Genomic DNA, 27,904 nt, shown 5'->3' on the forward strand with positions numbered 1-27,904 from the left:
TCCATTTTTTTTACGTGCAAAAACCATGTGAGGACAATTATACAAAGTATATTAATGTAATTATTGATTTTTTTATAAACCAATCAGTTTAAAAAAATTACAAGTTTACAAACAAATATACTATACTCAAGGCACCAGATCCAACAGGACTCGTCAGGTTTTCGCGAAGCGATAAGCTTGGATGTTTAATGTAGGTCTGTTGAATGTTTCTTTTATCTTTATTTTTTATTTGATGTTACCAAGCCTTTTTGTTTGGAATCGTCAAGGGTGTGCGTCTCCTAAGTTTGTTCAAATGGTTAGAGATTACTTTTTTTATTTTGAGGTTGATGTTGCGGCTTTCCTTGAGACTTGAGTTAGTGGTTTGAAGGAGGACGTAATCATAGCAAGAACTGGTTTGGATTGTTCCCATAGAATAGAAGCCTAGGGTTTTGTAGGGGGTTTTTGGATTTGTTGGAAAAATATTGTCCAGGTCCAGATTCTCTTAAATGATCCACAGTTTATTCATTGTCGTTTGGGGAAGAAACTGGGATCTAAAATTTTTCTAGTGACTTTTGTTTATGGTTATCAGGATAAACAAAAACATAAGGTATTATGGGATTGTTTGAATCAAGTTTCTTATTCAATTAACAAGCCATAAATTTTGTTAGGGGATTTCAATTCGGTGCTTTCCCCTGATGAAAAGAGAGGGGGTTGCCCAATTTTCTCTGGATGTAAGTTATTCCATAATTTTGTTCATAATAATGGCTTGAGGGATCTTGGCTTCAAAGGTCTCCAATTTACTTGGAAAAGAAGGGAAATTTTTGAAAGACTTGACCGAGCAATTGGAAATAGTGAGTGTTGTTAGCTTTATTCTGATGTAACAAATTTTCATCTTCCTCAACTTAAATCTGATCATAGACCCATTTTATTATCCATGAGTTCTCCTAGTCAAGTATTTCAACCTAGATCTTTTTGTTTTTTAGCTTCTTGGATATATAATTCAGATTTTGCTTAATTTGCTTGTGATAATTAGAGAAATGGATCTGAAATTTTTGGTAATCTTACTTTTCTTATTATTGATATTAAAAGATGGAATACTGAAGGGTTTATGGGCACATCATTAGAAGAAAATGGTCGATTGCTCATCGTATTGGTAAGGTTCAGTCTGCTTTAGATCATAGATGCTCCAGTTATCTTCTGAATATTGAAACTGAGTTACGGATAGAATATAAGAAGGTTCTTGATGAGGAAGAATTTCTAGGGAAGTAAAAATCGAGACTGGACTGGATTTATTTTGGGGATCATAATACGAAGTTCTTCTATAATAAAGCCTTTATAAAGAAGAATTCTAATAAAATTTTTGCTTTGAGAATCGAAGATGGTTGGTGCTAAGATAATGAGATTCTTCATAATGAAGCGGTTTGTTTTTTCTCCTCTCTTTACTCTTTGGATGATTTGTCGTGTGATTTGTTTCCTATGCGTGGTTGTTTCCCGAAACTTGATTTTAACACTCTGGATTCTTTAGCCCTGAGTATCACTGGTGAGGAAAGTTGAAATGCATTGTTTAGCATGGGTCCCCTAAAAGCCCCTAGCTCGGATGGTCTCCATGCTCTCTTTTATCAAAACCAATGGGATACAGTTAGATTGGATGTTTGTTGTTGGGTTCGTGATTTTTTTTGGTAAGCCTTTCAATTCCTCTATTAATAAGACTCTTTTGGTTCTCATATCGAAGATTAAAAATCCTAATTCTTTGTCCCATTATCGTCCAATAAATCTCTGTAACATTTTGTACAAGATTGTTACTAAAGTTATTGCCAACCATTTCAAGCCAATATTCTATTCCTTTATCACTCAGAATCAAGTGAGTTTTGTGGCAGAGTGGCAAGTCACAAACAACATTCTTATCGCCTAAGAGATTGTACACTCAATGTGAACCAAAAAAAGAAAGAAATCCTGGATGGCCATAAAATTGGATTTAGAGAAAGCATATAATAAAATTTGCTGGGACTTTATTGAAGATACCTTAGCTGATTTTGGTTTTCCTTCGACTTTGGTTAATGTCATAATGTAATGTATTTCTTTGGTTTCCATGCAAATTATGTTGAACGAAAGGCTTCCGAATGATTTTGTTCCTAAGAGGGGTATTAGGCAAGGTTGTCCATTATCTCCGTACATCTTTGTACTCTGTATGGAGAGATTAGGCCAATAATTCATAGGAAAATTGTATATAAGTCTTGGAAACCAATCGTTTTGGGTAAGGATGGGCCACTTATTTCACACCTTTTTTTTTGCGAATAATTTATTCTTATTCGCTGAAGCTGAGGTTGATCAGGCGCACATAATCAATGATGCTCTTAATACTATTGGCATGGCTTTTTGGACATAGAGACTATGGGTAGAAAACTACTGTATATTTTTCAAAAAATACCGATGTTAATAGTGCTGTTGATATTTGTAGTATTCTTGGGTTTCTTCATTTTGATGATTTGAAGACATATTTGGGACTGTCATTGTTTCATAAGTGAGTCACACAAAATACCTTCAAGTTTGTTGTGGATAAAGTCAAGCGTAAATTAGATAACTGGAATACTAATCTGCTTTCTATGGTAGGAAGGGTTACTCTAGTTCGATCTGTGTTGTTATCAATACCTAATTACTTTATGTAAACTATGAAGGTCTTATATGGTATTTGCGCAAAAATTAAGAAATTTGCAAGGGGTTTTGTTTAGGGAAGTTCAGATTCTAATAAGAAGATGTCTTTGGTGAATTGGGGGGATTGTTTCTAACCTTTGTTTAATGAAGGTATTAGGTTACAATGCGTTAAAGAACAAAATGACTCTTTCATGCTCAAGTTGGGTTTTAATCTCCGTACAAAAAAGCAAGCTTTATGGGTTAGAATTCTATTGGATCTGGTGCCCTAAATGTAGTATTTTCGTCTAAGTAAACTTGTAATTTTTTGAACAGATTGGTTAATAAAACAAATCCATTGATTACATAAATTTAATTTGTATAATTGTCTGCACATGATTTTTGCACGAAAAGCAAAATGGAAGCAAATGTTGCTTATTGGTTGTCTAAATGTTTAACTAATTCTAAGTGGTATTACATGGTCGGATCATAGTATGGAAAGATAGCTTGTATTAGTAGACGAACCTAATCTAATCGGAAATGAGCAAACCGATTAAAAGATTAATATGTCGTCTATCAAGTCCAATTGGGGAGATGCCTTGTTTTGGGCATCGGGGCGGATGACTCCCAGAAGATAAAGACATAGATGTAACTAAATAGACTGACAGTACATGAGATAGGACTCAAGCAGAATAGATATTAAATTCGTTTATGGATTTATTCACTTGTAATGTTCATAGTGTGGCATACCTAAATTCTGAGCGGACGACGGACTATGTATGCGTGACTTGTACACTTTGATGTAAGTAAAAGCTTGAGTTCAAATAGATAATAAACTGAAAGCTGGTGTGTTGGGTGCACGACTTCTGTAGTATGTAGCGTCATTCACAATAATGGAATTTATAGCCCAAAACATGGGTAAATGATATCCTCTCATTGGCATTACATGGTTGATGAAAAGTAAACGTGGCCATGAGTCGTCCGTCTTTGTGATGGATGACTTGATCACTATTTGATAGTGATTGACTTTTCATGAAGGAAGATGTAATGGTTACCTTGAGATAAAATATGATCATATTGGAAGAACATATATTATCCCAAAGAGATCAATGATATTCTATAAGGGTAACACACTTATGATAAATGTCATCGGACGAGCACTGAGTAGTTGCTTTCATAATGGTATGTCGTTGGGTGAGCTCAATCACGATACTATAATAGAATAACTTGATCTTAAGAATAGAGACTTGATCTTAAGAATCCAAGAAATGTGTAAGCATGATTGGCGTGTGGTTATCAAACATATTCCAAGAGAAGTGAATTTCGCTCCCCAAATTCTGGCAGGATTAATAAAAATTTTTTTGATTGGTTCATAAGTATTCCATGTAGCTCCCGCTAAAGTTGTTGATCAGGTTCAATCAGATAGCCAGTTCTTACAGTCTGATTCTAATGGTGCTTTTGTTAGTTTGTAATTGATTCCATCCTATTTTTACTACAAAAAAATAGTTATTTTGAAACATAATACTTTTCTATAGACCTATTCACAGATTGGACTATCGGTCCAATTTTGAATGCCAACACGAATTATAAAGGGCTTGAACAAAATTACTTTATTGTTGAAGAGGGGACCAACTCCTTTGAGATAAGTCTTCAAAGTATTGTTCGTGAGACAATTAATCCGATCCCCCAACAAATGAAGGTATTGTCCCCCAAATAAAGGTTTTGTCTCTCGTGCTCTATTGAGAGCTAGCTTGCCGAGAGCGGTTGCCCCAAGGGCCTATAATCACAAAGTTAGGAGAGCCTCAACTGTAGTGGATGTATAATCACCCACCAAGAGGCGACATGAATAAGTCATCTTTTGGTGGGGTTTGAACCTCTAACTTATACCTGTTAGGGTATGGTACCACTTGAGCTAGGGCTTAAAAAATGGACTTAGGCAAAAAAAATAGGCTCATTTAAAATATAATCAGGGTTTAGGCTTCAACCTTAAGGCTTGATCCCGACCCTAGAAAACCATTTAAATACTAAAAAATAATAGGAGTGTGACTAAAACAAGCTTGAGTTAGTCATTTACAAATACTAATGGGTTTGATTAAAATTTAGGCTCATTTTTCAAATCAAATTAATCTTGAATAAACATAAAATATAATATTATCATATATAAACCTTACCGACTCATGAATAGATGTATTATGGTAAGGGGTGATAGTTATATTTTGGGTTTTAGTAAGTCTAACACGGTCCATTAAGTAACCATTTAAATTGTTGTTGTAACATTATCAATCAAGCCCGGTCCAAACAGCAAAAACAATTTATTATTGAAAAGAAAATCAGCAACAGGCCCAACTCCCAAGCTAGAAGATGAGGATTAACGCCAAACGCCGAAGGAATTTAGCCAGGCAAGCGCCTCGTCATGTTCCCGATCAACACGCAACTCCCAGTGGACTGTACTGAACTGGAGCTCTCTCTTTTATCTATTTTCTTTTCTTATCGTTTTATTTAAATATTCCAAATCCGCACTGTAATGATATGAATATGATAGAATAGTAATCCATGCTTATCCGCATTTCCTTCTTCTACTAATTGCTCTCTCCACCTTCCGTTTCTTTTCTTTTCTTTTTTTCCCATCCACCTTCCTACTACAAAATGATGTCGTTATTGTCGTCAATTCTCCGTCGAAAGCCCGCCGTGCTTCTCCAAGTACGGCTACTATCTTCGTATGCTCCTCCCGGAACGACGTCGCAGCAGCAACGCATTGAGAAAATCCTGGTGGCTAACCGAGGCGAGATAGCATGCAGGATCATGAGGACAGCTAAGCGTCTAGGGATTCGGACGGTAGCCGTTTACAGCGATGCCGATAAAGACTCTCTCCATGTGAAATCGGCCGACGAGGCGGTTCACATCGGTCCACCTCCTGCTCGGCTCAGTTACTTGAACGGTTCTTCCATTGTCGAGGCGGCGGTTCGGACCGGTGCACAGGTTAGCTGCTCGAGCTCACATTTATTTTGATATATGCAACTTTATCTAAATTACAATTTTAGAGTATCTCGGTTAGATGATGTTTAATGTGATGAAATTTAAGCATTTTAGGCCGTCCACCCCGGTTATGGTTTCTTATCGGAGAGCTCTGAGTTTGCTCAACTTGTTGAAGATAGGGGGCTTACATTTATTGGTCCTCCAGCGTCTGCAATTAGAGACATGGGTGACAAAAGGTACTGTTACCGATGCGCTCCGCCGTTACTTTAAAGCGTTTTGTGCTTATTGATGATGTTGTGGTTGGGTGCTTGTTAGTGCTTCGAAGAGAATAATGGGTGCGGCTGGGGTGCCATTGGTGCCGGGATATCATGGCAGTGAGCAAGATGTTGAGATTATGAGGTTGGAGGCAGATAAAATTGGATATCCTATCTTAATAAAGCCAACCCATGGAGGCGGAGGAAAGGTCTGTCCCTTTCTCATTCAGTTCATTGTTGAAATTTTCTTCTCTTTTCCAAAGAATGGTGTCGAATTGTGAGCTCGATTGTTTTTTATCATTGCTTTCGTTCCATGTGCTGTGTTTACAATCATCAAATTTGCAATATGAAGAATCTTAGAACTGCTGGAAGTTTTGTTTTATTCAAACTATGTTCTTACCATGTTTATAAATTCAGGGTATGAGAATTGTACAAAGTCCAAATGAATTTGTCGACTCCTTTCTTGGAGCACAACGCGAAGCTGCTGCATCTTTTGGCATAAACACTATTTTGTTGGAGAAATACATTACTCAACCAAGACACATAGAAGTTCAGGTACTATTAGGCTCTTATTAATTTTGCCTTTTCATTTAGTTGTACTTCATTATTAGAGCTCTATATTAGAAAAAAAATGAATTGCCTTTTCTTATCAAGTTTCTTGGAAACAGTAAGATGTGTTGGTTAATGTAATAAGCTGCATTAGAGGAGATGCCTGTGATAAATTTCATTGTCTGTTAGGTTTTATGTATTGATCGAAGCTTGTGTCCTGCTTGATGTCAGTAGATATTTGGTGACAAATTTGGCAATGTACTGCATTTATATGAGAGAGATTGCAGCGTTCAAAGGAGACACCAGAAGATAATTGAAGAAGCTCCAGCTGTAATGCTGCTTTCTATACTTTTCAGTTCATGTTTTCACTGTTGATCTTCAAAAAGGTTTACTGAAACACCATTGATGCAGCCTTGTGTTACTGATGAATTTCGCACACACTTGGGCCAGGCTGCCGTATCTGCTGCTAAGGTGTGTCTTTCAAAATCATTTTACTTATAGTAGTCTGAAGTATGCAGATGGCATTATCAGATGGCTCTTATTTGTATTTGCTTTTAATTTTTTCAGTAATGCTGTATTTCTGAGTTTATGTGTCATATTTTTACTTCTTCTGTTCTCGCTTATATTGGCTGGCTTTTCATGATTCAAAATTTTCGGGCATCCATCTTTCTTTTAACTGCCAAATTATTAATGCTGATATCTAGTCCATGTGTATTTAAAGGCAGTTGGTTATCACAATGCTGGCACTGTGGAGTTTATAGTTGATACCAAAACAGGTCATTTTTACTTCATGGAGATGAACACTCGACTTCAGGTGCTTCGATCACTCTTTTTCTTTCTATCTTGATTTCTCATGCTTCACAAGACAGTGATAGACAGTATTTGTATTCATTTGTAGGTTGAGCATCCTGTGACTGAGATGATTGTTGGTCAAGATCTCGTGGAGTGGCAAATTCGTGTTGCAAATGGGGAGCCTCTTCCTATAAGTCAGGATCAGGTGCCCTTATCAGGTCAAGCTTTTACCCATGGAATAGAGCTATGTCATTCTTGTGATGTTCTATTTGAATTTGTATGTGCATGTGTCTTTTTTATGTTTGCCATTAGTCCCTTTTCATAATCATTGAGGACTTGAGTCGGGAAACACTGTAGGTTAAAATAATGATCCTTTTTTACTAATGGATGGTAGTAATTGTTATTATTCACCAATAATAGTATAACTTTAGGCTTTGATGTCTATTTGGTCATATATGATGATGCAAAATTTATTAGCTTAAAAAAAGTTGTTGATATTAATATCTTCAAATTTATTGTGGGAAGATCAGTGTGAATGTTTCATGGTTTCTGTGATGCCTCCTGGGCCCTTTTTAAATATTGTGATTAAACTTTTAGTGGAAGTTAAAAAGGGTGACCTAGAACTGATGAAAATGGATGTCTCAGTTTTTACTATTATTCTTTACCCTGGATGCTTAATTCCTTGAGCAGTGATGAGGTTCTTTCAAGTGCTGAAACTTTCTTTATATCATGACATGTGCAGATCTCTAAAGAAAATATCAACTATTTTGGTGTAGTTTTAATTTACTTATTATTTTATTAAAACTCTTTGGGATCACCGTTAATGGATATTTGTGATATCTATTTAGGGATACCATCTTGGTTGATCTATGACTACTCATTATTGGACAGGTCATGCTTTTGAAGCCCGAATCTATGCTGAAAATGTTCCCAAAGGATTTCTTCCTGCAACTGGAGTTCTTCATCATTATCATCCGGTGCCACCTTCTTCAACAGGTGAAGTTCCTATGCTTTATGCAGGATCATGTTTGTTAGATATATAAACCAATCAACTCAATCTACATATTGGAGAATGGTGCTTATAGTAAAAAAAAACCCTCATTGGAGGGGAGTTGTGTCAGATTGTAGGTAGTCTCTTCATGCTGATCCACCTTCAGAGGATTCTATATAGTAGTTGTTTCCTTCCGGCAATGCTAGCCACCCTTCAGTTTGATATTTTCTATCCAATTTTGCGATTGGAAAGAGTAGAAAGAAATAGGATAATTATTACATCTCATAGCCATTTGTCCACCTCCAAGCCTGTGAGTTTTTTCCCCCTTTTTGCCTCCCTTTATTTGCTTGTTTTGAGCTTTTTCTATTTAACAGTTCGGGTTGAGACTGGAGTTGAACAAGGAGATGTTGTTAGCATGCATTATGATCCTATGATTGCAAAGCTTGTAGTATGGGGAGAAAACCGTGCTGCAGCACTAGTCAAATTGAAGGATTGCTTGTTAAAGTTTCAGGTATAATTTTGTTTAGAAATTTTATGCCTAATTTTGAACTTAGCTCCAATTTTATGGTGAGTACTCAATTAGATGATCCTATCACCTTTTCATGGTCATAGTTTAACATGGAAGTCTAATACCATGTAAACTGAAAATTGTATACTGAATGGTTTGGAGACAATTGATGGTTCTTCATGTAATCATGTTGAATTCGTACTTGGGTGCAATGATGATGAAATTATGCTGTTTCACTGGCACCTTTTGTCTTTTCTGGATTAATTTAATGATTTTGATGTATCGTCTCTTCCATTAAGGCTTCTACAAGTTGGTAAATTATACACTTAATTTGACTCGTTAGCATATTCTCATGCCATTTTCCTTAAGAGTTTTGTTGAGCTCATTTCAATCACTCTCATCATCTGTTCTTTGGCAGGTTGCAGGGTTGCCAACTAATATCAATTTCCTACAAAAGCTTGCTAACCATAAGGCATTTGAAGAGGGCAATGTTGAAACGCATTTTATTGAGCACCATAAAGATGACCTATTTGTTGATCCTAATAATAAAGTAATTTATGAGGATGCATATAGTGCAGCTAGACTTGGAGCAAAGCTGGTAGCTGCTTGCCTTTGTGAAAAGGAACGTTCTGCTATGAAAGAAAGCCATTCTGGTAAGTTAATACTTCAGATTTTATCTTGGAATCATTACTAGTTGTTGCTTAGCATCCTCTTAATATTTACAGCTTCAATCGTGTTCAGGGGATCCTAGCTTACTTCCCATATGGTATACTCATCCTCCATTCAGAGTCAATCATCATGCACAGAGGACCATGGAATTTGAGTGTGAAAATGAATATGAGAGCAGTAGTTCAAAGCCTTTGATGCTTTCTATCACTTATCATCCTAATGGGAACTATTTTATTCAGGTTTTTTTTTACTAACCTAAAGTGCATGATGCATGTTAAAGATGATTTCTGTTGCTAGTTTTGAAGTTGTTTTGGTTCAGAGTGCATTTCTTCTTTCTCTCTTTCTCTCTCTTTCTTTTTGGCCCTTTTTATATTTATCTTGTCCCATTTCCTGTCCATATGTGATTAATGATTTTGTGGTGTGGCAGCATCAAAAGATTGGAGAAAATGATGCCCACATATTGGAAGTCAAAGCATCAAATCTGGGCAATGATAATTTTATAGTTGAGGCTGATGGTTTAACCATGAATGTTAGTTTAGCTGTTTATACCAAGGTGAGTATGTTTTCTGCCACAATCTTTAACTGATATGTACATTTTAGGTTGTCACTGCTTTCCTCTATATGCCTTTTCAATTAGAATTGAAGTTCTGATATGTGGCTGGTCCTGAGGGCCTTTATTCTTTACCAATGATGAACCCTTGTTTCTTCAAATTACCTATGTACAATGTTATGACCATATGAAGGATTCAGTTAACTTGGGAAAATAACTTCTAAAATTTATCTGGGTGTCATCTGTAATTATTGGCTATGTTGACTTTTTATTTCTCTTAACGTGTGCCAATGTTAGACACTTATCCTCTGCCTGAAAGTCTAGTGGCCCACAGTGCATAAAGGTAAGCCCATTGAAATGTAAGGTAAATGTACCATTTTCTGGCAGACTGTGTCTGACCTATGTACCCAAATCCAAGCTACACAGCTTGCTAGGTATGACTGGCATGCTTAGGTATTATCTATTGTAACTAGAGTGAGTGCAGAAAATTACGAGTTCGTTCTTTCTCTGTGATAAAATCATGTGAAATCTTATAATGTGGGGTTACAGGGTCAGATCAAACACATACATATATGGAATGGGCCGCACCACCATCATTTCAGACAGAAACTAGGCCTTGACCTGTCTGATGAAGATGAAACACAGCATAAGACGAGTTTCGAGACCACAAGCCACCCTCCTGGGACTGTAGTGGCACCCATGGCTGGTTTAGTGGTCAAGGTTCTGGTAGAGAATGGGGCGAAGGTGGAAGCAGGACAACCTGTATTGGTCCTTGAAGCCATGAAGATGGAGGTTTATATTACTATTTACGAATAAGCTCTGACATATGTCATTTTTGCTTTTCACTTACACTAGAAGTTGCTTTATTTGACAGCATGTGGTAAAAGCAACATCTGGTGGTGTTGTTGAAGGGCTTAAAGTCGGTGCTGGTCAGCAGGTTTCAGATGGTAGTGTTCTCTTCAGAGTCAAGGTTAGTCATTTTGAATTCGGCTCTTGGAATTGATGGTTTTAGCTCACTATTTATGATTCTTCCTAAAATATTCTGATCTCTCTTGAGCCAAATTTTTGTAGCTAAGGTTTAAAGTTTAATACGACGAGGTCCTGCATTTGGCCCTCTAATATCTTTCATCTTTGAACTTATACGAGTCATACATTACTAATCCCCGCCCTTTTTTTTTTCTTTTTCAAAAAGTTATATTTAAATATTTAGACTCGTCATCCTACTGTATAATCTTGAGTATATGCAAGAAAACTTGAAGCAACATTTGGTTTTGCTAAATTTTTCAACCCCTATGTAAAAATGTATAAGGCATCACTATGTTAAGTTTGCTAATTTGCTTTCTGTTAGATTCAATACCATCTAAAGATTTGTCACTTAGTTGCACAAGTTGAAGGAAATATTTAGTGTCAGTTATCTGGAAATTACTGAACTGCAATATTATCTATCAATTGATTCATAATTTGATCTGCTTGCATTAACGTTGGCGAAAATAGAGTCGAAAAAAAGAGTCAAATATAGGCTTTTTTTAAAAATAGAACATGACTTAAATTATGTCTTTGACCAGGCCCAGGAATGAATGGAAAAATTCATCTTGAATTTTGGCTTTTCGGGACAATATCGTGCCCAAGCAAATAAGTCTCCTCAGCTACTAATGGCAGGGAAAATAAGTCATTGTAAGTATCTGCGACTCCTTACAAACATAAAAAAGAAGAAGAAGAAAGCAAATAGAGAAATGAGAATATGGGATGTAAGAGAATGTTAGGGAAACATCCCATATTCTCATTATACATGCAGAAACCTCTTGCAAGATGTGAAACAACATTTGATCTGGAAAAATAAATGTATACTCATATCTGCAGAAGTTGCATCTGCAAATTGGCATTTTCGCCTTTATATGCTTTGACAATGATCTTTTTCTGCCATTTGGGAATGGAAATCTTTAGTACATCACTGTAGGTTTTCCTGTTAAATTGATATTGGGATGGATTAATGCTTTAAAAAGAAATTGCTTATGCACATATTTTCATTCTTTTGGTCTAAGCCACCCAAAGATTGCATCTTTTACGTTTTATTTTAGATTTGTTTGTATTGTAGGAAACGCCATGATAATATAGATATGGGATTAGATCACATGATTCTAGTCATGACCAAATTGTAAGGAGTGGTGGAGAATGAAGAATATTCAAAAGTAAGTAGGATTTGGGTTCATTTAATTGGTTTATTTTTAAACCAATTAACATTGTAATATTTTATTGTTTCTTGAAAAGAGAAATATCATTTCATATCATTGAAGCCTAAAAGTTGGGGAAATTGATTTTAACATTCCGTGGGGGCACATTTATTGCACCGAATGCATTTCCACAATATAAATAAGAAGTCAAATAATTTCCCATCTTTAAAATCACCTTAATTAATCTTCCTCTTTGACATCGTCTGTGTTGTTTCCTCTGATTGGAAAGCCAAAATGAAATCATATTGATTTTCTTACTTTCTTGATTCCAGAATATGCTGATGCTATTCACCAAATGTACAAAAAGATTCCTTTTGGAACATTATATCATGGGTGATGTATAAGAATCTTTCTTAAAAGTTGATTTTAGTCCTCTTACTATGTTAAAATTCAGATTTATACTCTCCACTTTAATTTGATCTTATTTGGGTCTTTTACTTTTTTATGTTATTATACACCATGAGATGTGTTCCCTTTGTATTAATCAACCTTTAAAAATTATATTCCAATCAATAAAATTTTCATTTTACATAAAAATATTAAAATATTGCAAGCAAAATTTTCTAAAAATTAATTAATAAAGCTTGAAAAAGTTATCAAATTAGGGGAAATGCACTTGAAAGTGTTGAAAGATTGATCACTTGTAAAAATTTTAGTGAGAGAATAAGAGAAATTTTAGAGAAAAGCATTGAATGTTGAAAGAAAATAAAAATAAAGATTATAAATCCTTTGAGTTTTAGTCATGGTTGTTTCAGCTGGACTTAATGGCTAGACCGATTGGATCGAAAATCAATTCGGATAGTGGACTGGTAGATGTAGTGTGCTTGGTTGGACGGAAAAGTTGAGAGATAGGAGGGAATGAAAAAGTGATAAGAAAATAAAATTTGAATGTGCTTGGTAGTAAAAAAAAATGAGAGGAAAGAAAATAGGAGAGATGTTCATTTGCTTTCTTAATGCATAAAAATCAATCTCTTCCAAACTAGAAGATGAGAGAAGAGTAAATGAGGAAGTGATGCATGCCATTTCAAAATTATGCATTTTTAAAATATTTTATTTTTTTTCCTTTCATTTTTAACTCTACCAAGCAACGTATGAAAAGAAAAATAAATTTTTTTAAATTTTTCCTTATTCCTACCAAACATACCTATGCAAGGAAAAATTATATTTTCCATTTTTCCACCCTTTTAATTTTATTTCTTTCCAATTTTCTTTTTGCTTTAACAAGCAAACCTAAATTTATTGAAGGATAAATATGTACGGAAATACTTGAACTTGACAACTTGTACCTATTTGATCCATAAATTTTTTTTGGACCTAACTGGTACCTAAACTTGATAAGCCAACTCAGTACTTTTTATAGATACTTGACTAACATTGTTAAAATACACTAACATGACATTGACAACCAATAGTATGGTGACACATGACAACATCATATTTTTACATGTGGTAAAAAATAAAAAATAAAAAAATTTTGGCACGTGCTAAAATGTGAGGATGTCATGTGTCACCATGCTATTGGTTGTCAATGACACATCAACGTATTTTAACTGTATTAGTCAAGTACCCAAAAAAAAGTACGAGATTGGCTTACAATTTTCAAGTTTAGGTACTAGTTAGATCCAAAAAAAAGTTTAAATACTAATTAGTTACAAGTTACCAAATTCATGTACCTCCCTATATATTAATCCTTCCTTGAAATAAAAGTTGGAATTAAATTCCAAATATAATTTAATAGGGACCTAGATCATAATTTAACCTTTTATTTTTAATATAGTTTTAACAGTCATTGGTATAATGACGGAATCAGAATCCACGAATCCAAGTGCTAGTATTACTTTTTACATTTAATTATTGCATTAAACAAGGGTCATTTTCCTATTTATGATATCAATAAAGATTTTCTTTTGCCTTTTCTGCTTCATAAAGGTCGTAAATTCTTCACTATCTTCTTGTCTTTTCTAAAGATGGAAGCTTAGTTTATTATAATATAATATTATTTAAGTACTTGGGATTTACTGCTATGCTTGCACATAGCTTTTACCAAAAAAACACCCCTTTTCTCCAGCTTAACATTTATTTGATCAAAACCCCATTTCAGATATTGAGTTTTTGTCACCTTCAATTGCTGGATATTCTAATTCTCTGTAAAAATTGTTGGGGATAAATGGAAAGTTTTTGAATTTCAGATTCTTTTGAAGAAAAAAAGTGAAAACTTTTTATTTTCTGATATTACCATCCATAGAAGATCTTCAAATACCGGTAAATCCGATAAAATGGAGGGTGTAAAATAACTTGGTTCTTTTCAAATCCATTTCAGGCCACAATCAAAGTCCTCCTTTTCAATTCCCTATTTTTATTTTTTAAAACAATAATAAAATTCTTTCTGCTTTTTCATCAACACAAGAACCCCACTTTTAAAAAAGAAGAAGATAAGCAATCATTTTCCATTGCTTTTTTTTTCTAGTTTTCTTTTTCCCCATTTGTTTTCCATTAAAAAAAATGGCGACAATCAATGGTGAGACTGCAATGGAAAAGACCTTGGGGTCTATAAGAAGCTTTAGTAACAACAACAACAACAAGGAGGTGTTTCTTAGAGCAGATAAGATAGATTTCAAGAGCTGGGATTTGCAACTGGATAAGCACTTGAGCAGGGCCTGGTCTAGGGACAGTGATGGTTCAACTCTCACAAAGAAGGAAGAATGGGAAATTGATTTGGCTAAACTTGATATAAGGTATGTTATAGCTCATGGGACTTATGGCACCGTTTACCGTGGCGTTTATGATACCCAAGATGTTGCAGGTACCACTTTTATACGCTTTAATATTCACAAATTCTTTTGTGTGTGTGTGTGTGTGTGTAGCTTTATCTTGTTGATCATAGACTGCTGTTTCTGCCCAAGATGAGAACTTTTTTTGGTTCCCTCTCTGTTACACTGTATAAGTGTATATACTCAAAAAAAAGATGCTATATTTGTTCATGTAGCTACTCTTTAGAGGCCCCCTTTTTTTGTATACTTTTGTCTCGCTTGATTGGTAAGATTATAGTTTCTTAGTTGTTTAAACTGTATGTGACTATGGAACATGAATCTTCAGTAGTAGATGATAATGTAATAAAAGAAAATTCATGTCTTTAGGTTCAGCTGTATACAGAATGCATTGTGACTAAGGGGTTCAGGCTTTTAGGTATAGTTTTTTGATATCTTCTAGCATTTTGTTCTTTAAATGAAGGTGCCGAGTGTTTCGGCTGCATCGTTATAAGCAAAGAAAAAGAAAGGCTTTGACCGACGGAGAAATTTTCATTTGCCTAGGTGCAGCACATCCATGCTTAGTTGCAGGGTGATCTGCTCATTTTCTGTTTGCAAGTGATAGGAACTCTTTGTTTTCACTTTGCAACGATTATTGCTTGTGTTACGAAACTTTCAGTCGATAACAACATGTGTCGAGGGCTGATAATGTGAAACAATAGTCTCTATATGACTTCTTGTCTGCATTTGACAGCAACACATCTAATACTAAGCTTGGTTAGTGAAAAATATCGTGCTCCACATTGCTGATATCCTAATTGCAAAGACTTCTTAATGTTTTTAGTGAAGGTATTGGACTGGGGGAGGATGGGATTGCCACGGTTGCTGAAGCTGCTGCTCTTCGGGCGTCATTCCGACAAGAGGTTGCTGTTTGGCATAAGCTTGACCACCCGAATGTTACAAAGGTTAAAACCAATGTTATGAGTGTTCTGACTATGATTCATGGCATAATTCTTTGCTTAGTTTCAATGTTGAAATCATGAATAAGCAACATGCTGCAGTTTATCGGAGCTTCAATGGGAACTTCCAACCTTAAAATTCCGACAAAAGATGGAATAAGCGAGACTAATAATTCCCTTCCTGCCAGAGCATGTTGTGTTGTTGTTGAGTATCTTCCTGGTGGAACGTTAAAGAATTTTTTGATCAGAAACAGGAGGAAGAAACTTGCATTTAAGGTTGTGATTCAAATTGCTTTGGATCTCTCTAGAGGGTGAGTAGCCTAACACATATGTTAGGATTTCCAACATTTACTCCTTGGAAAGTTAATGGATTCGTTTTTATTACCTTTTGTAGATTGAGCTATCTTCACTCCAAAAAGATTGTACACCGTGATGTTAAGACCGAAAATATGTTGCTAGATGCTCATAGAACTTTGAAAATTGCTGATTTTGGTGTTGCTCGAGTTGAAGCTCAGAACCCAAGAGACATGACCGGGGAAACAGGCACTCTCGGTTACATGGCTCCAGAGGTATTGACTGCTTGGATCACCTAAAACCTCAAGCTCCCTCCTTTATCGGTTCCCTTTTCTCTAAAGTATGAGAATCTAATGCAATGAATTGTGTGTAGGTCCTTGATGGGAAGCCTTATAATCGGAAATGCGACGTCTACAGTTTCAGTATATGCTTATGGGAAATATACTGCTGTGACATGCCTTATGCTGATCTTAGTTTCGCTGAAGTTTCATCGGCAGTAGTATGCCAGGTATGAGTTCAAAATTCAAATCTGAGAATGATAAAATGATCTAACTTGAAGTACAGATGTTTTGGAATGGCAGCTACATAAAAGATGTTTAGGATATTTCAAAATTTTAACTCTTGCATACGTGACCAGTGGTCAACTGATTAGCCTAAATAGTTCTGTTTTGGATTTTGTGTATGTTTGTACCAACTGCTGCTCTAGGAATTAACTACCGGGCTTTTCTTTCGTATCTTTTCAAGTGATCGACGTTTGTTATACCCAGAAGCCTTTTGATTTGCTTTTACATCGTTGCTATCATAATTATCCCGACTGCACCTGCATTATTTCAGTCTATCTGCCTCTGATACTTTTGATTGTAATGACATTGGAGATTGTTATTTGCAGAATTTACGACCAGAAATCCCTAGATGTTGCCCGAGTTCATTGGCAAGCATCATGCGAAAATGTTGGGATGCACACCCTGAACGACGCCCCGACATGGACGAGGTGGTGAGATTGTTAGAAGCAGTGGATACAAGTAAGGGAGGTGGCATGATACCTGATGACCAGGCTCGTGGATGTTTCTGTTTCACTGCCCTTGGTCCGTGACACTTAATGTTGTCCTACATGCTTTTAGTTGAGAGAGACAGAGAGTATGTGTGTGTGTGTGGAGCACTTCATTGTTAGGCTCCGATAACCATTGATTTCGATATTGCAAATGAATATAACCATATCAAGGACCATGTAGAACACATACTAAGCGTGTGAATCTCAATATTTCATATACACAACACAGCTAAATTGGCTTGCATGAACGGTTTAAAAATCGGATATAGTGAAGGTTCACGAATTCGAATACTGAGCAATGCTCAGAATCCAAACTTTACGATATGCAGATACATACAGATGTTCCCACTAGTGCCCAGAATCCCTTCCTTACTTTCCCTTTAAGTTTTTTAAAGATGTTTCAACGTGCAAACACAGATTCTAAGTCCTTTTCTTGTCGATGAAATGACGAGGAACAAAATGCTGGTGTATACAGATTCCAATTCCAAAGCTAAAGTTTCTTATCTGTACCAGTTTTTAACTGTACCTTCAAAAAAGAATAAAAAACAGTGGGGTCTCTTCTCCATGGTTATAGTTTTTGGAAAGATTCGATTCTAAAACATAAAAGATAAACCCAAATTGAATCAATCCTCACATAGCCTACTTGTGTTGATTGATTTTATTTATTTATTAGTACAAGTTTCCTTGTACTTATCTGCTTTCTTTACGTAGACACACACCATTGGCGAGATTGATTGTCATTTCACATCAGACACCAAACCTTTGGATAAAGACAACAAGGGAGAAAGATGAAACTGATAATGATGGTTGCCCCAAGTTTTGACGTCTTAATCCATAATCTCAAATATTATTACAATCGTTGGTACAAGTGTACATGAGATAAAGAGGAGAAGGTGATGGAGTTTTAAAATAATTCACCATTTTTAAGAGTGGAAAGCTGTAAATGGAGGGGATGAGGGGGAGAAGTAATAAAGAGCTTCATGGTAAAAAAAAGGGGGTTAAGAGATTCTATATAATAAAACAGAGGAAAACCCCCCAAAAGACCCCATTTGCCCTAATCTCAATAAGGGTATATATAAGGTCTTTGGTGAGACCCACATTATGATCAAAATATTCATGTATAACAATTACCCCTTTTTTCCTAGTTGAAGGGAAGGTTATAAAATGACCTTGCCTGATATGAAAAGGAACGATAAGGTCTCTATGTCGTGGGCGAGGTCAAATTGATTTAGGAAAATTTTCTTGTATTTTTTCTTACAAAATTGTGGTAATTCGTGAATACTTGGAATTGTGCCAGTATTGCAGGCATTACAACCGTTCATAAGTATTTAAAATTATGCTAATGTTGAAGGTAAATCAATCGTTATTTCCTTAGTGGAATGAAAATGAACCCTTAGTGGAAAGGTCCTTTAGGAGCCATATTGTGGATGGTACCGTGGAGGGTACCATTTGGAGCAATATTGTGGGTGGGGTTACCTTTAAGATTAGTACCCATAGGTGTGGATGGTTCTGTGGGTGGTACTCATGGATCGTTACTATAGGAGGGTACTATGGGTAGTCACCCTTAGGAGTCATGCCGTGAATGGTTTTGTGGGTGGTCACCTTTAGGAGCCACACCATGGATGGTTTTGTGGGAAGGTACCATTGGTGGTACTCGTGAATGGTTACCATTAGGAGTTGTACCATGGATCGCATGAGTGGTACTTGTGTATGGTTCCACAGGAGGGTACCATGGATGGTTCCATGGAGAGTAACATGGGTGGTACTCGTGAATGATTATTATGAGAAGGTACAATGGTTGGTCACTCTTAGGAATCATGTTGTCAATGGTTTCGTAGGAGGGAATAGTGGGTGGTACTCATGAATGGTTACTATTAGGAGTTGCACATTAAATAGTCGTGGATGGTTTTGTGAAAAGGTACCATGGATGGTATTCGTGGGAGGGTATCGTGGATGGTTCTGTGGAAAGGTACTGATGATGGTTCCGTGGGAGGGTGTCATGGATGGTTACCATTAAAAGTTGTACCGTGAGTAGTACTTGTGGATGGTTCTGTGAGAGGATACCATAGTGGTACTCGTGGATGATTATCGTTGGGAGTTGTATCGTGGGTGGTACTCATGGATGGTTCCATGAGAGGATACTGTGTATATATGTTGCCTTGTGAGGCTATTGAAGTTCATGCCTTACCTTTTTTAACAATGTGTTAGGGAATGGTACTTGTATTTGTAGTTGACTTGTATAAATTTCATGCGTGATTTAGTGGATGGCATGCCCATTGGCTTGGCAATCTAGAAATGTATAATGCACACTCTCATGAGTGGTGTAGTTGTCCTAATGTCAATTTTTGGAGATATGCCTCACCTCCGCGAAGAGCTGTTAAACGGTTCACAGAGGGGCCCGAATGTCGATTTTTGGATATATATACCTTACCTCTAAAGAGAGTCGTTGAACGGTTCATGGAGGGGCCTGAAGGTGCCACAATTGGCCTTATAACTTGGGATTGTGCATGAATGTATGTTGAGCTCTCATACAATTCGCAGAACTTGTAAAGTCAAAAAATCAATATAAATGGCTATATAAAGATTCTCATGCAAATAAACACCAGCTTACCACTTGACAACCATGTAAAATCATAAATATAATACATGCATAGGCAGAGGGTGCCATAATATATATTCTTGTAAAGGTGCCCCCCTGTGAGAGTATATGCCTAGGTGGGGGTTAACCCTCGTGGCTTTACCATATTTTTTCTTAATAATAAAATTGTTGATACATGATATCAACAGAAGTGGAGAAGAAGGAAGAGGCGGTGTCGAAGGAGGCCAATTCACCCATTCTAAGGCCGAGAGTCAAAAATGTAAAGGAACTCAGGATGAATGCTTACATTGTGTTTGGTTCGCCGTATTACCCAATCCATTACGCCCCGATTACGTGCGTATTACATTACGCCCCTATTCCGGCGTTTGGTTCGCTGTAATAGGTATTACGCGCGTAATCGGTTACGCCCCTAATCCCCAAATTCCCGTGTTTTCCAATCCCTTCCCAAATCGCTGTATTAGCTATTACTTCCGGCCTCCCTCCCCATCTCTCTGTTTTACCCTCCCTCCCTACCCGACCCTCTCCTCTTCCGTCCTAATCATTTTCTCCTCCCATTTCCCACTGCTTCCGTTGATTATTCTGTCGTCATCGTTTCTTCTCGTCTCGGCGTCTAATTTCTCTTCCCCATTTCCTCCCAACCCTATCTGCGCCGCACACCAAAACTCTCTCTTTTTCTCTTCAATATATTCACAAAATTGGAAATTCCTGATAGCTTAATCCATTGAAAAAAGAGTGAAGCGTTTTTCGGGTCATCACGTAGCATCCAATATCAGGTGAGTTTTAATTCTGACCTAAAATAATCTGCCAATTGTAGTACATGTATCTCAATGTTTTTCCCAATTGTAGATAACCCCTCTGCATGCTTTTCTCTTTACTTTTTTAAGCTTAATCGTCACCTTAAGTGTTACCTGTTTTAGTTCCTACAAGTTAATTTCTGCTGAAATTGCTATTTTATTTTATTCATTGTTGCTTATTTCATCGAGATTATTGTGTATATGGATGCACTGCTTTTAAAGCTGCTTTCATTGGAATTATTGTATAATTGTGCTTGTGGCTTTTTACTCTTCAGTAGTTTAATGCTGATTTCATGGTTATGAATCTTTTATTCTTCAGTAGTTTTAGTTATCGAGCGAGGTTATATTAGAAAAAGAACGAAGCATAAAACGAATATTAGACCAAAGAAAGAAAAAAGATGGCAACTGAACATTTGTAATCTGCAATTTTCTCTTTTACTTCCATTGTTGCCTCTGCATAATTTTCAACTTTACTTAAAAGGAAAGAAGAATATATTCCAATAGGGATTCAATTAAAAGGGTAGACCAAAAATGGAAAGGCAGAGATATTGGTCTGGGATTTTCATTTTGTAAAGCTAATTGATGATTGCTCAACTTGTCCACTATCAACCCCTATTTTCTGTCACCAATTAAAAGAAAAAAAAAAGAGTCAATGATTTCATCAAAAGATGTGGCTTTTCATTTGATATCATAGATGTTTGATCCTATTTTTATTAATAAAATTCATCAAAAGAACATTTTCCTTGTGCAAGAATTCTCCATTCAAGACTACCAGAATATATTCCATTTATATGGACAGTGACATAGCCATTAACAATGTCAACTAGAGTTTGCTTTTAAAAATATATAAATACCAAGAATTGTGTTCACCATTGGTGTGCATAAAAACTGAGAAGGAGAGAGGTCTTACATGATGAAAAGAGTCGTGTTTGGTAGCCAATGATGACTTGCCTGCATCTTTCAAAGAGGTTCAAAATCTCTGTATCAACCATGGAAAAGAACCAGAAGCTCTTTGTGAGGGTGCCAGGCAGTCACCTTGGCTAATCTAACAGGTTCTTGTCCCTCATGTTAGACTTTCTCTGCTTTGTCAATTATCTATCTGAAATTATTTATTTTTATAAAAAAAAGGGGTCATAGTCTGATATATGAACAAACTGGGAAGATTCTCAGGTACTCAAAACTTTGGTATAATATGAAATGACATGTATTTCTGAGTATTTGCATAATCCAAAATAATAGTAATACATTGAAGTGATTTTGATTGAAATGAAGTTTTTGTGTGTTCACTGATCAAAAAGTTATGATAATGAGGCCTTGGCATTGGATCATGATAAAAAGGTAACACTTGTATCATACTAATAAATTCTGCAAATTTACATCTTGTAGATGCCATCAAGTATTGGATGACTTTTTAAATATACAGTGAAATTCTGCTCATTATAAATATTATATACATATATACAGTGAAATTTTGCCTTGCGGACTTCATTTAAATTAAGAAAGCTTACAAAAGACACTCCCTTTCCATTTTTTGTTATTCTTTGCTATGAGTTGGAGAAAGAATAAACAGGAAACTGTTTGCAGATTTTGCTTTATTTTTTCTGTACAGTATGGGGGCTTGGTTCTTTATTAGGAAGAATTATTGTAATGAAAAGAGGACACTTGCTCCTATCCTAACAGCCATTCCCTTTTTTAATGTTTAACAATGTTGCTTCTTTCTCTTTTAATTATCTCTTGGATACTGGCCAAGGAACATCAAATGATGATTACTTTGTTCGATGCTAAGCTTTGTCTTAACTATGAACCTCTAGAATCTAGATAATTGCATGCTATTGCTCATGCTATGAACTAGAAATTTTTGGTCATGTTTGATGATTGCATATCTAAAGCAAATGATGTTTCTCCTACATTCTTCAGCCAAATCATTGGCTAAATTAGCTTATCAATTGTTGTTGTCTCCTTTTGAAATTAGGTTTGATGGATAAATTATGAGCATCAAATCACTTTTGAAGTTAGTTTGAATCTTTTTGCTCGGTTGATGATACATATGCCTGCATTGTGTTGTTTGCTAATGGGGATGAATGTGGGGGAATTAGAGGCCAGTGGTTTGTTATGTATTAACTGAGTGCAACTTACTACATGTAGGATGTTAGGCACTGAATTTACTTAATATGGTTGGTTTTATGGTTGTGCCATGACTGCTTCCAGCATTCTTGAAAAACAAAAGAAAAATTATTATCTAGTCTTCTCATATTGTAATGAAAAGAGGACACTTGCTGGTTCGGCCTTTTATTAGGAAGAAAAGGGAGGTGAGAACTAATTACAAATAATGAGGGAAATGAGGAGGCAGTTCAGTGTAGGTTATTGAACTTGGAATTGGGTTTAATGGTTTGTCGCCTGGTATCATACAGAACAAAGAAAATCCAGTGAATCCTTTGAAAGCTATGCAATTGGACTTAATAGTTTCATAGTTCCCTCTTTTTGTGTTCCTGCTTATCAGTATCTGCTATAAGCCTGTAACCAGTGGCTAAATGTTTTATTTTTCTTATGTTTTTGCAGTAAGAGAGAGGTTAATAAGAAAGTTCTCAAAGTTCCTGGAATAGAGCAGAAGGTAAGACTACTCTAGAAAGTTAACGGTCCATTTAAGTACTTAAAAGGTGATTGTTGCATAATTGTAAGTATTGATGATTGGTAGGCAAGGGGATTTAATAAACTATCTAGATACTGTTTTGATCGATATCATATTTAAAATATGGCTCATGGATGATGATTGGTGTATGGTTGTTCTGTGCTTTGATATACTATATTTAGCTATAGCATAAATATTTTCCCCAAAAAAAAAAAGGTTGATCCGAGCACTTTTCTCATTACAGGTAACATTTTTCCAACACTTCCACATCGCAGTCGTCCCAGATTTGAGCATTACAGGTTAGTATTGATGTAGCAGGTTCTGTTGTTTCCCAAATGAATATGGTTTTGTTTGTATGTTTGTAATGCTCATTAAAGCTTTTGTTTGTATGGTTATGGTTATTGTTGCATGACCATTGTTCTTTTTGAATTTATCAGCCAAGTTATATGTTTTTACTATTAGGTAACATTTTTTTTAAAGAGCATTATGCCTACAAATCTTTTATGAGATAAATTTGTACATGTAAATGAGATAAAAGTTATATATTTTTTATGAAATTATATTACCATTTAAAATGTTATTATCTAGTTTTAAAACTTCAATTTCATTATTAAACTAAATCTTCATTCTTCATTTTATTTATTTTGAAATTAGAAAACCTTAACTAAACTAATCATCAATAAAAAAAAATTTCAATGATCAAACTTTGAACATGCTTTAAGTAACTAATCAATATATTTATACGATATCATTTTAGGTCAATTAATTTGGGTGATTTTAATTAACTAATCAATATATTTAAATGTCCAAATTATAATGAGTTTAGTTATAATCTAACAAATACCAACCTTCAAATTTTACCTCAATTAATTTTACCTCAATTATACATAATATATTAAAATTTAATATAAGTTTTTGAAGAAATTAAATGCTCATGGATTATAATTAACCTTTTATGCACGCAATACATGTTATTTAAAACAAATGTTAATTGATTCAAACATTATTTTTCCCCTATAATGGAAATAATGTTATCTTAATTATAAAAATGGGAGTCCTATTTAAAGGTAAGATTATTTCAAGTCTTTATTATATTATTTTTACCAAACTTACGACTAATATGATTTCCTCATTTTTTTAGAGTCACAAAGAAGCCGCCCAATTCAGATTTCGTACTTTCCCTTACTATGACCAGCTTACTACCATATACGCAAGAGATCGAGCAACTGGGAGAGATGCTCAAACAGCTGCTGATGTTCTTGAAGAAATACATGCTGATGATGAACGTACTACAGATATGAATGAAGAGAGAAACACATTCTATGACTGCGAAGCTGACGTCTCTTTAGATGACATGGATGTTTCTGGTACGGATCCGCGAGGAGATCGAGACCAAGGGGGTTCCTCATCTTCAAACAAGAGAAAGAAGAAATCTGATGCTCGTGATAATGTGTTTTCTTCATTTAATGAGGCTGCCACTTTGTTCGGGGAGAAAATCCAGGCCGTTGGCGATCAAATCAGTAGGAGTTTTGCCTCCGAGGTGGTAGTTCAGCAGAAGTCAGAACAACATATGGAAGAGAGAGCTTCAAATTTATATTCAGCCTTATGGTCAATTGAAGGTTTAACCGACGATCAGCGATATAATGCATTGAGTAAAATTCCCGACCATCCAACTCAAATGATCGTTTTCTTTAGTTTACCTTCAGTTGCCCGATTGGAATGGGTTAGGAGATTTCTTTCTTACCATTAAATATCAATGTTCAAACTTTTTGATGTTGTAAAACTATATAACATATGGATTTTAATGTACAATTTCATTTTCATCTAACCTTTTCTTAATATAAGTTAATTATGTTTATGCATAATATAATTCTCAAGTTATATATTGATTTTAGTAAATTCATATAAGAACATTTTATTATTAAGAATTTTATGAAATTATATATCACTATATAATTATATTTAATATTAATTATTTTAAATTGTATAAATTCATATAAGAAAATTTTTATTATCAAGAATTTTATGAAATTATATATTATTATTAAATTATATGTAATAATTATTATTTTAAATTATACAAATTCATAAACTATAATCATATTAGTTATAATAATTTTAAATTTTATTAAATCATATATTTAATTAAATCATATTTAATATTAATTATTTGAAATTTTCTTTTATAGTATCATATATTATGATTTGAGTAAATTCATAGAAGAATTTTATTTATTAAGAATTTTATTAAATTATATATTTTAATTATAATATATTTAATAATAATTATGTTAATTTATATTTTACAGTATCATATATTATGATTTGAGTAAATTCATATTAAATTATATATTTTAATTATAATATATTTAATAATAATTATGTTTAAATATGATTAAATTATTTATTATTGATATTAATCTTATTAAAATTTAAATAACAATAACAATAATAATTTACCAAAACAAATTTATGCTAATTATTAAGAATTTTATTAAATTATATATTTTAATTAAAATATATTTAATAATAATTATGTTTAAATATGATTAAATTATTTATTATTGATAATAATAATCTTATTAAAATTTAAATAACAATAACAATAATCATTTACCAAAACAAATTTCTGCTAAAGGTATTCTAGTCATTTTAGTTTTTTCATTATGCTATTACACCTCTATTACACTCAACCAAACACAGGATTACTATTACGCCTCTATTCCATTACATTCAACCAAACAGTTGATTTGCTATTACACAGCTTTTCCATTACACCTCTATTCCATTACACCTCTAATCCAATACACCTCTAATCCAATACAGCGAACCAAACGTGCTGTTAGTGTATTTAGGGTTTTGAGTGAAGAAAAGTCCCCTTAATAAGTGGTATCTTGGGGCATTTATAGGAGGGGTGAGGGCCTAACTAGGTCCAAATTATGGTAGGGATAAATATATAATAGTCCCCCAGTTAAGAGGTAGGTTATAAAGTGATTGTACCTCGAGACTATTAACAGGCCACTCCCGTAGGTAGTAGTTGTTGCAAATAAGGGGTGGTAAGTTATAGAGAACCTACCCAAAAACGGGTGGTAAATTATAGGGAACCTACCCAAAAAAATGGTGCCTTGCGAAGCTATTAAAATTCTTTTATATACAATGGAGATGTGTCGTATGTATATCGTGGATGCAATAATTGGACATGTAAAATAGAAGAGGTTCAAGTGATCCATTGGCAATATAAGATGTAAGAGGTACAACTCGTTCGTTGGTAATACAAAATCTAATAAATGTATACTATCCATTGTCGTAAAAAATGTATACTAGTTGGCGATATAAAACTTAAGCTGTGCAAAAACCATTCATTGATGATATAAAATGCAAGAAGTGTAGACCATCTGTTGACGATATAAAATGGAAGAAGTGTAAACCATTTATTGATGATATAAAATGTAAGCAATGCATATCGTTCGTTAGAATATGAAAGTAAAAATATGCACTATCCATTTGAAATGTATACTTGTTGGTAACATAAAACGTAAGAAATTCATAATGTCCGTCAAAATGTGAGTATGATGATTATTCATTGCTATAAATAATGGTAGCGAATGTAGCTTTTGGCCTTAATTTTAGTAATATTGAATAAGTGTTTAAGAAAGGATGAAGGGTGTGGTGACTCGAACAGGTTGTTGACGAGTATGGCGACTTGAACAAGTTGTTAACAAGTATGGTGACCCGAGCAGTAAACATAAGGATGACGGGTGTGACAACTCATCCAAGTTACTAACAAGTAAGGTGACCAAACCAGGTTGTCGATGAGTATGGTGACCCGACCAGTAAACACAAGGATGATGGGTGTGACGACTTGACGAGTTAATAAAGTGACCTTGCTTTTAGACACATGGGGAGAGGCTTATGGAAAATAATAAAGTAGCCCTACTCCTAAATGCATGGAGGGAGGCTTATTGAGAAAATTGTGGTGCTACTTCTGCTTAAGGCGGAAGGCTTACGATAGATTCTGCTTCTAGACACATGAGAGGAGGCTTATGAGAAAGATCATAGGTCGATCGCACTACAGTTGACTCTCATAACCCGAAATTACGTAAAGAGTGGGGCCATCTTGCGTCGAATCACAATAATCAACCAAGTTTACTCGGCTTGGATTTATGTGATGAAAGTGGAGTTACAAATATAACATGTAAAATTTATAGATATGAAATAAATATAAGTAGTGGATATGACTATCCACAAGAGTCCTTTGTGGGTTCCCTTTCTAACAACAAACACTATATGAACATACATACATGTTGGGGGTATAACCACTTGTAACAGCCTATTCTCAGTGAAACCGTAACAGTAGTTTTGGGACTACAAGTCTGAAGTCAAAAAAATTATTTTAATATTATTTTAATATCTACAGCATGATAATATGATAATATAAAAATTTCGTTAAGAAATTTTACCGTTTGTATGCTCAATTTGTGAAAAAGGACTAAATCGCGTGAAGTGCAAAATTTTTGTTCTATTAGCTAAAGGTGTTAAATAGAAGCTTTGGGTATGCGGTTGCATTTTAGCACTGCTGTGCATTAGAGTTTGAAGGTAATTAGGAAAAATATTTACCGTTGGTTGAATTCGCGTATAACAATAATTTTCAGTTGAGTATAAAGATGGCACTATATGAAGCTTTATATGGTCGTAAATGCTGAA

At 34.8% G+C, this 27,904-nt stretch overlaps 2 protein-coding genes across 7 annotated transcripts; both read left to right on the top strand.

Moving 5' to 3' along the window:
• The first annotated feature begins 4,956 nt into the window (after positions 1-4,956).
• On the top strand, positions 4,957-12,564 carry LOC107914801 (methylcrotonoyl-CoA carboxylase subunit alpha, mitochondrial). 6 transcript variants are annotated; one of them, XR_001689023.2, is made up of 18 exons: positions 4,957-5,586; positions 5,698-5,819; positions 5,899-6,046; positions 6,255-6,392; positions 6,621-6,716; positions 6,798-6,857; positions 7,108-7,200; positions 7,285-7,396; positions 8,070-8,174; positions 8,544-8,680; positions 9,096-9,330; positions 9,419-9,585; positions 9,774-9,899; positions 10,446-10,688; positions 10,771-10,866; positions 11,462-11,570; positions 11,975-12,085; positions 12,400-12,564. XR_001689023.2 is itself a non-coding variant. In XM_016843828.2 (16 exons), exons 1-16 carry the CDS (start codon positions 5,254-5,256, stop codon positions 11,471-11,473), a joined length of 2,223 nt encoding a protein of 740 aa, XP_016699317.1. In that variant the 5' UTR covers positions 4,957-5,253; the 3' UTR covers positions 11,474-11,844. The 6 variants fall into 6 exon arrangements, 1 of the variants encoding a protein (XP_016699317.1); XR_001689024.2 differs by having other exon boundaries at positions 4,969-5,586; positions 11,992-12,085; XR_001689026.2 differs by lacking the exon at positions 11,975-12,085 and having other exon boundaries at positions 4,969-5,586.
• Positions 12,565-14,162: 1,598 nt separating this feature from the next.
• Positions 14,163-17,422, top strand: LOC107914823 (serine/threonine-protein kinase STY13). Its single transcript, XM_016843868.2, is given in 7 exon segments — positions 14,163-14,930; positions 15,719-15,733; positions 15,736-15,839; positions 15,936-16,144; positions 16,228-16,402; positions 16,501-16,635; positions 17,017-17,422. Coding segments are annotated over 7 exon segments (1,143 nt in total). The 5' UTR covers positions 14,163-14,629; the 3' UTR covers positions 17,221-17,422.
• Positions 17,423-27,904: the final 10,482 nt, after the last annotated feature.

This window comes from Gossypium hirsutum, chromosome D08, assembly GCF_007990345.1.
Source record: "Gossypium hirsutum isolate 1008001.06 chromosome D08, Gossypium_hirsutum_v2.1, whole genome shotgun sequence".
Classification (NCBI taxonomy): Eukaryota; Viridiplantae; Streptophyta; class Magnoliopsida; order Malvales; family Malvaceae; genus Gossypium; species Gossypium hirsutum.

Bases quoted from the DNA above. Each gene is read 5' to 3' on its own strand.
- LOC107914801 (XM_016843828.2), top strand. From the start codon at position 5,254: ATGATGTCGTTATTGTCGTCAATTCTCCGTCGAAAGCCCGCCGTGCTT. The intron at 5,587-5,697 runs GTTAGCTGCTCG...TAAGCATTTTAG, and splicing joins CGGTTCGGACCGGTGCACAG to GCCGTCCACCCCGGTTATGG. The intron at 9,900-10,445 runs GTGAGTATGTTT...GTGGGGTTACAG, and splicing joins GTTTAGCTGTTTATACCAAG to GGTCAGATCAAACACATACA.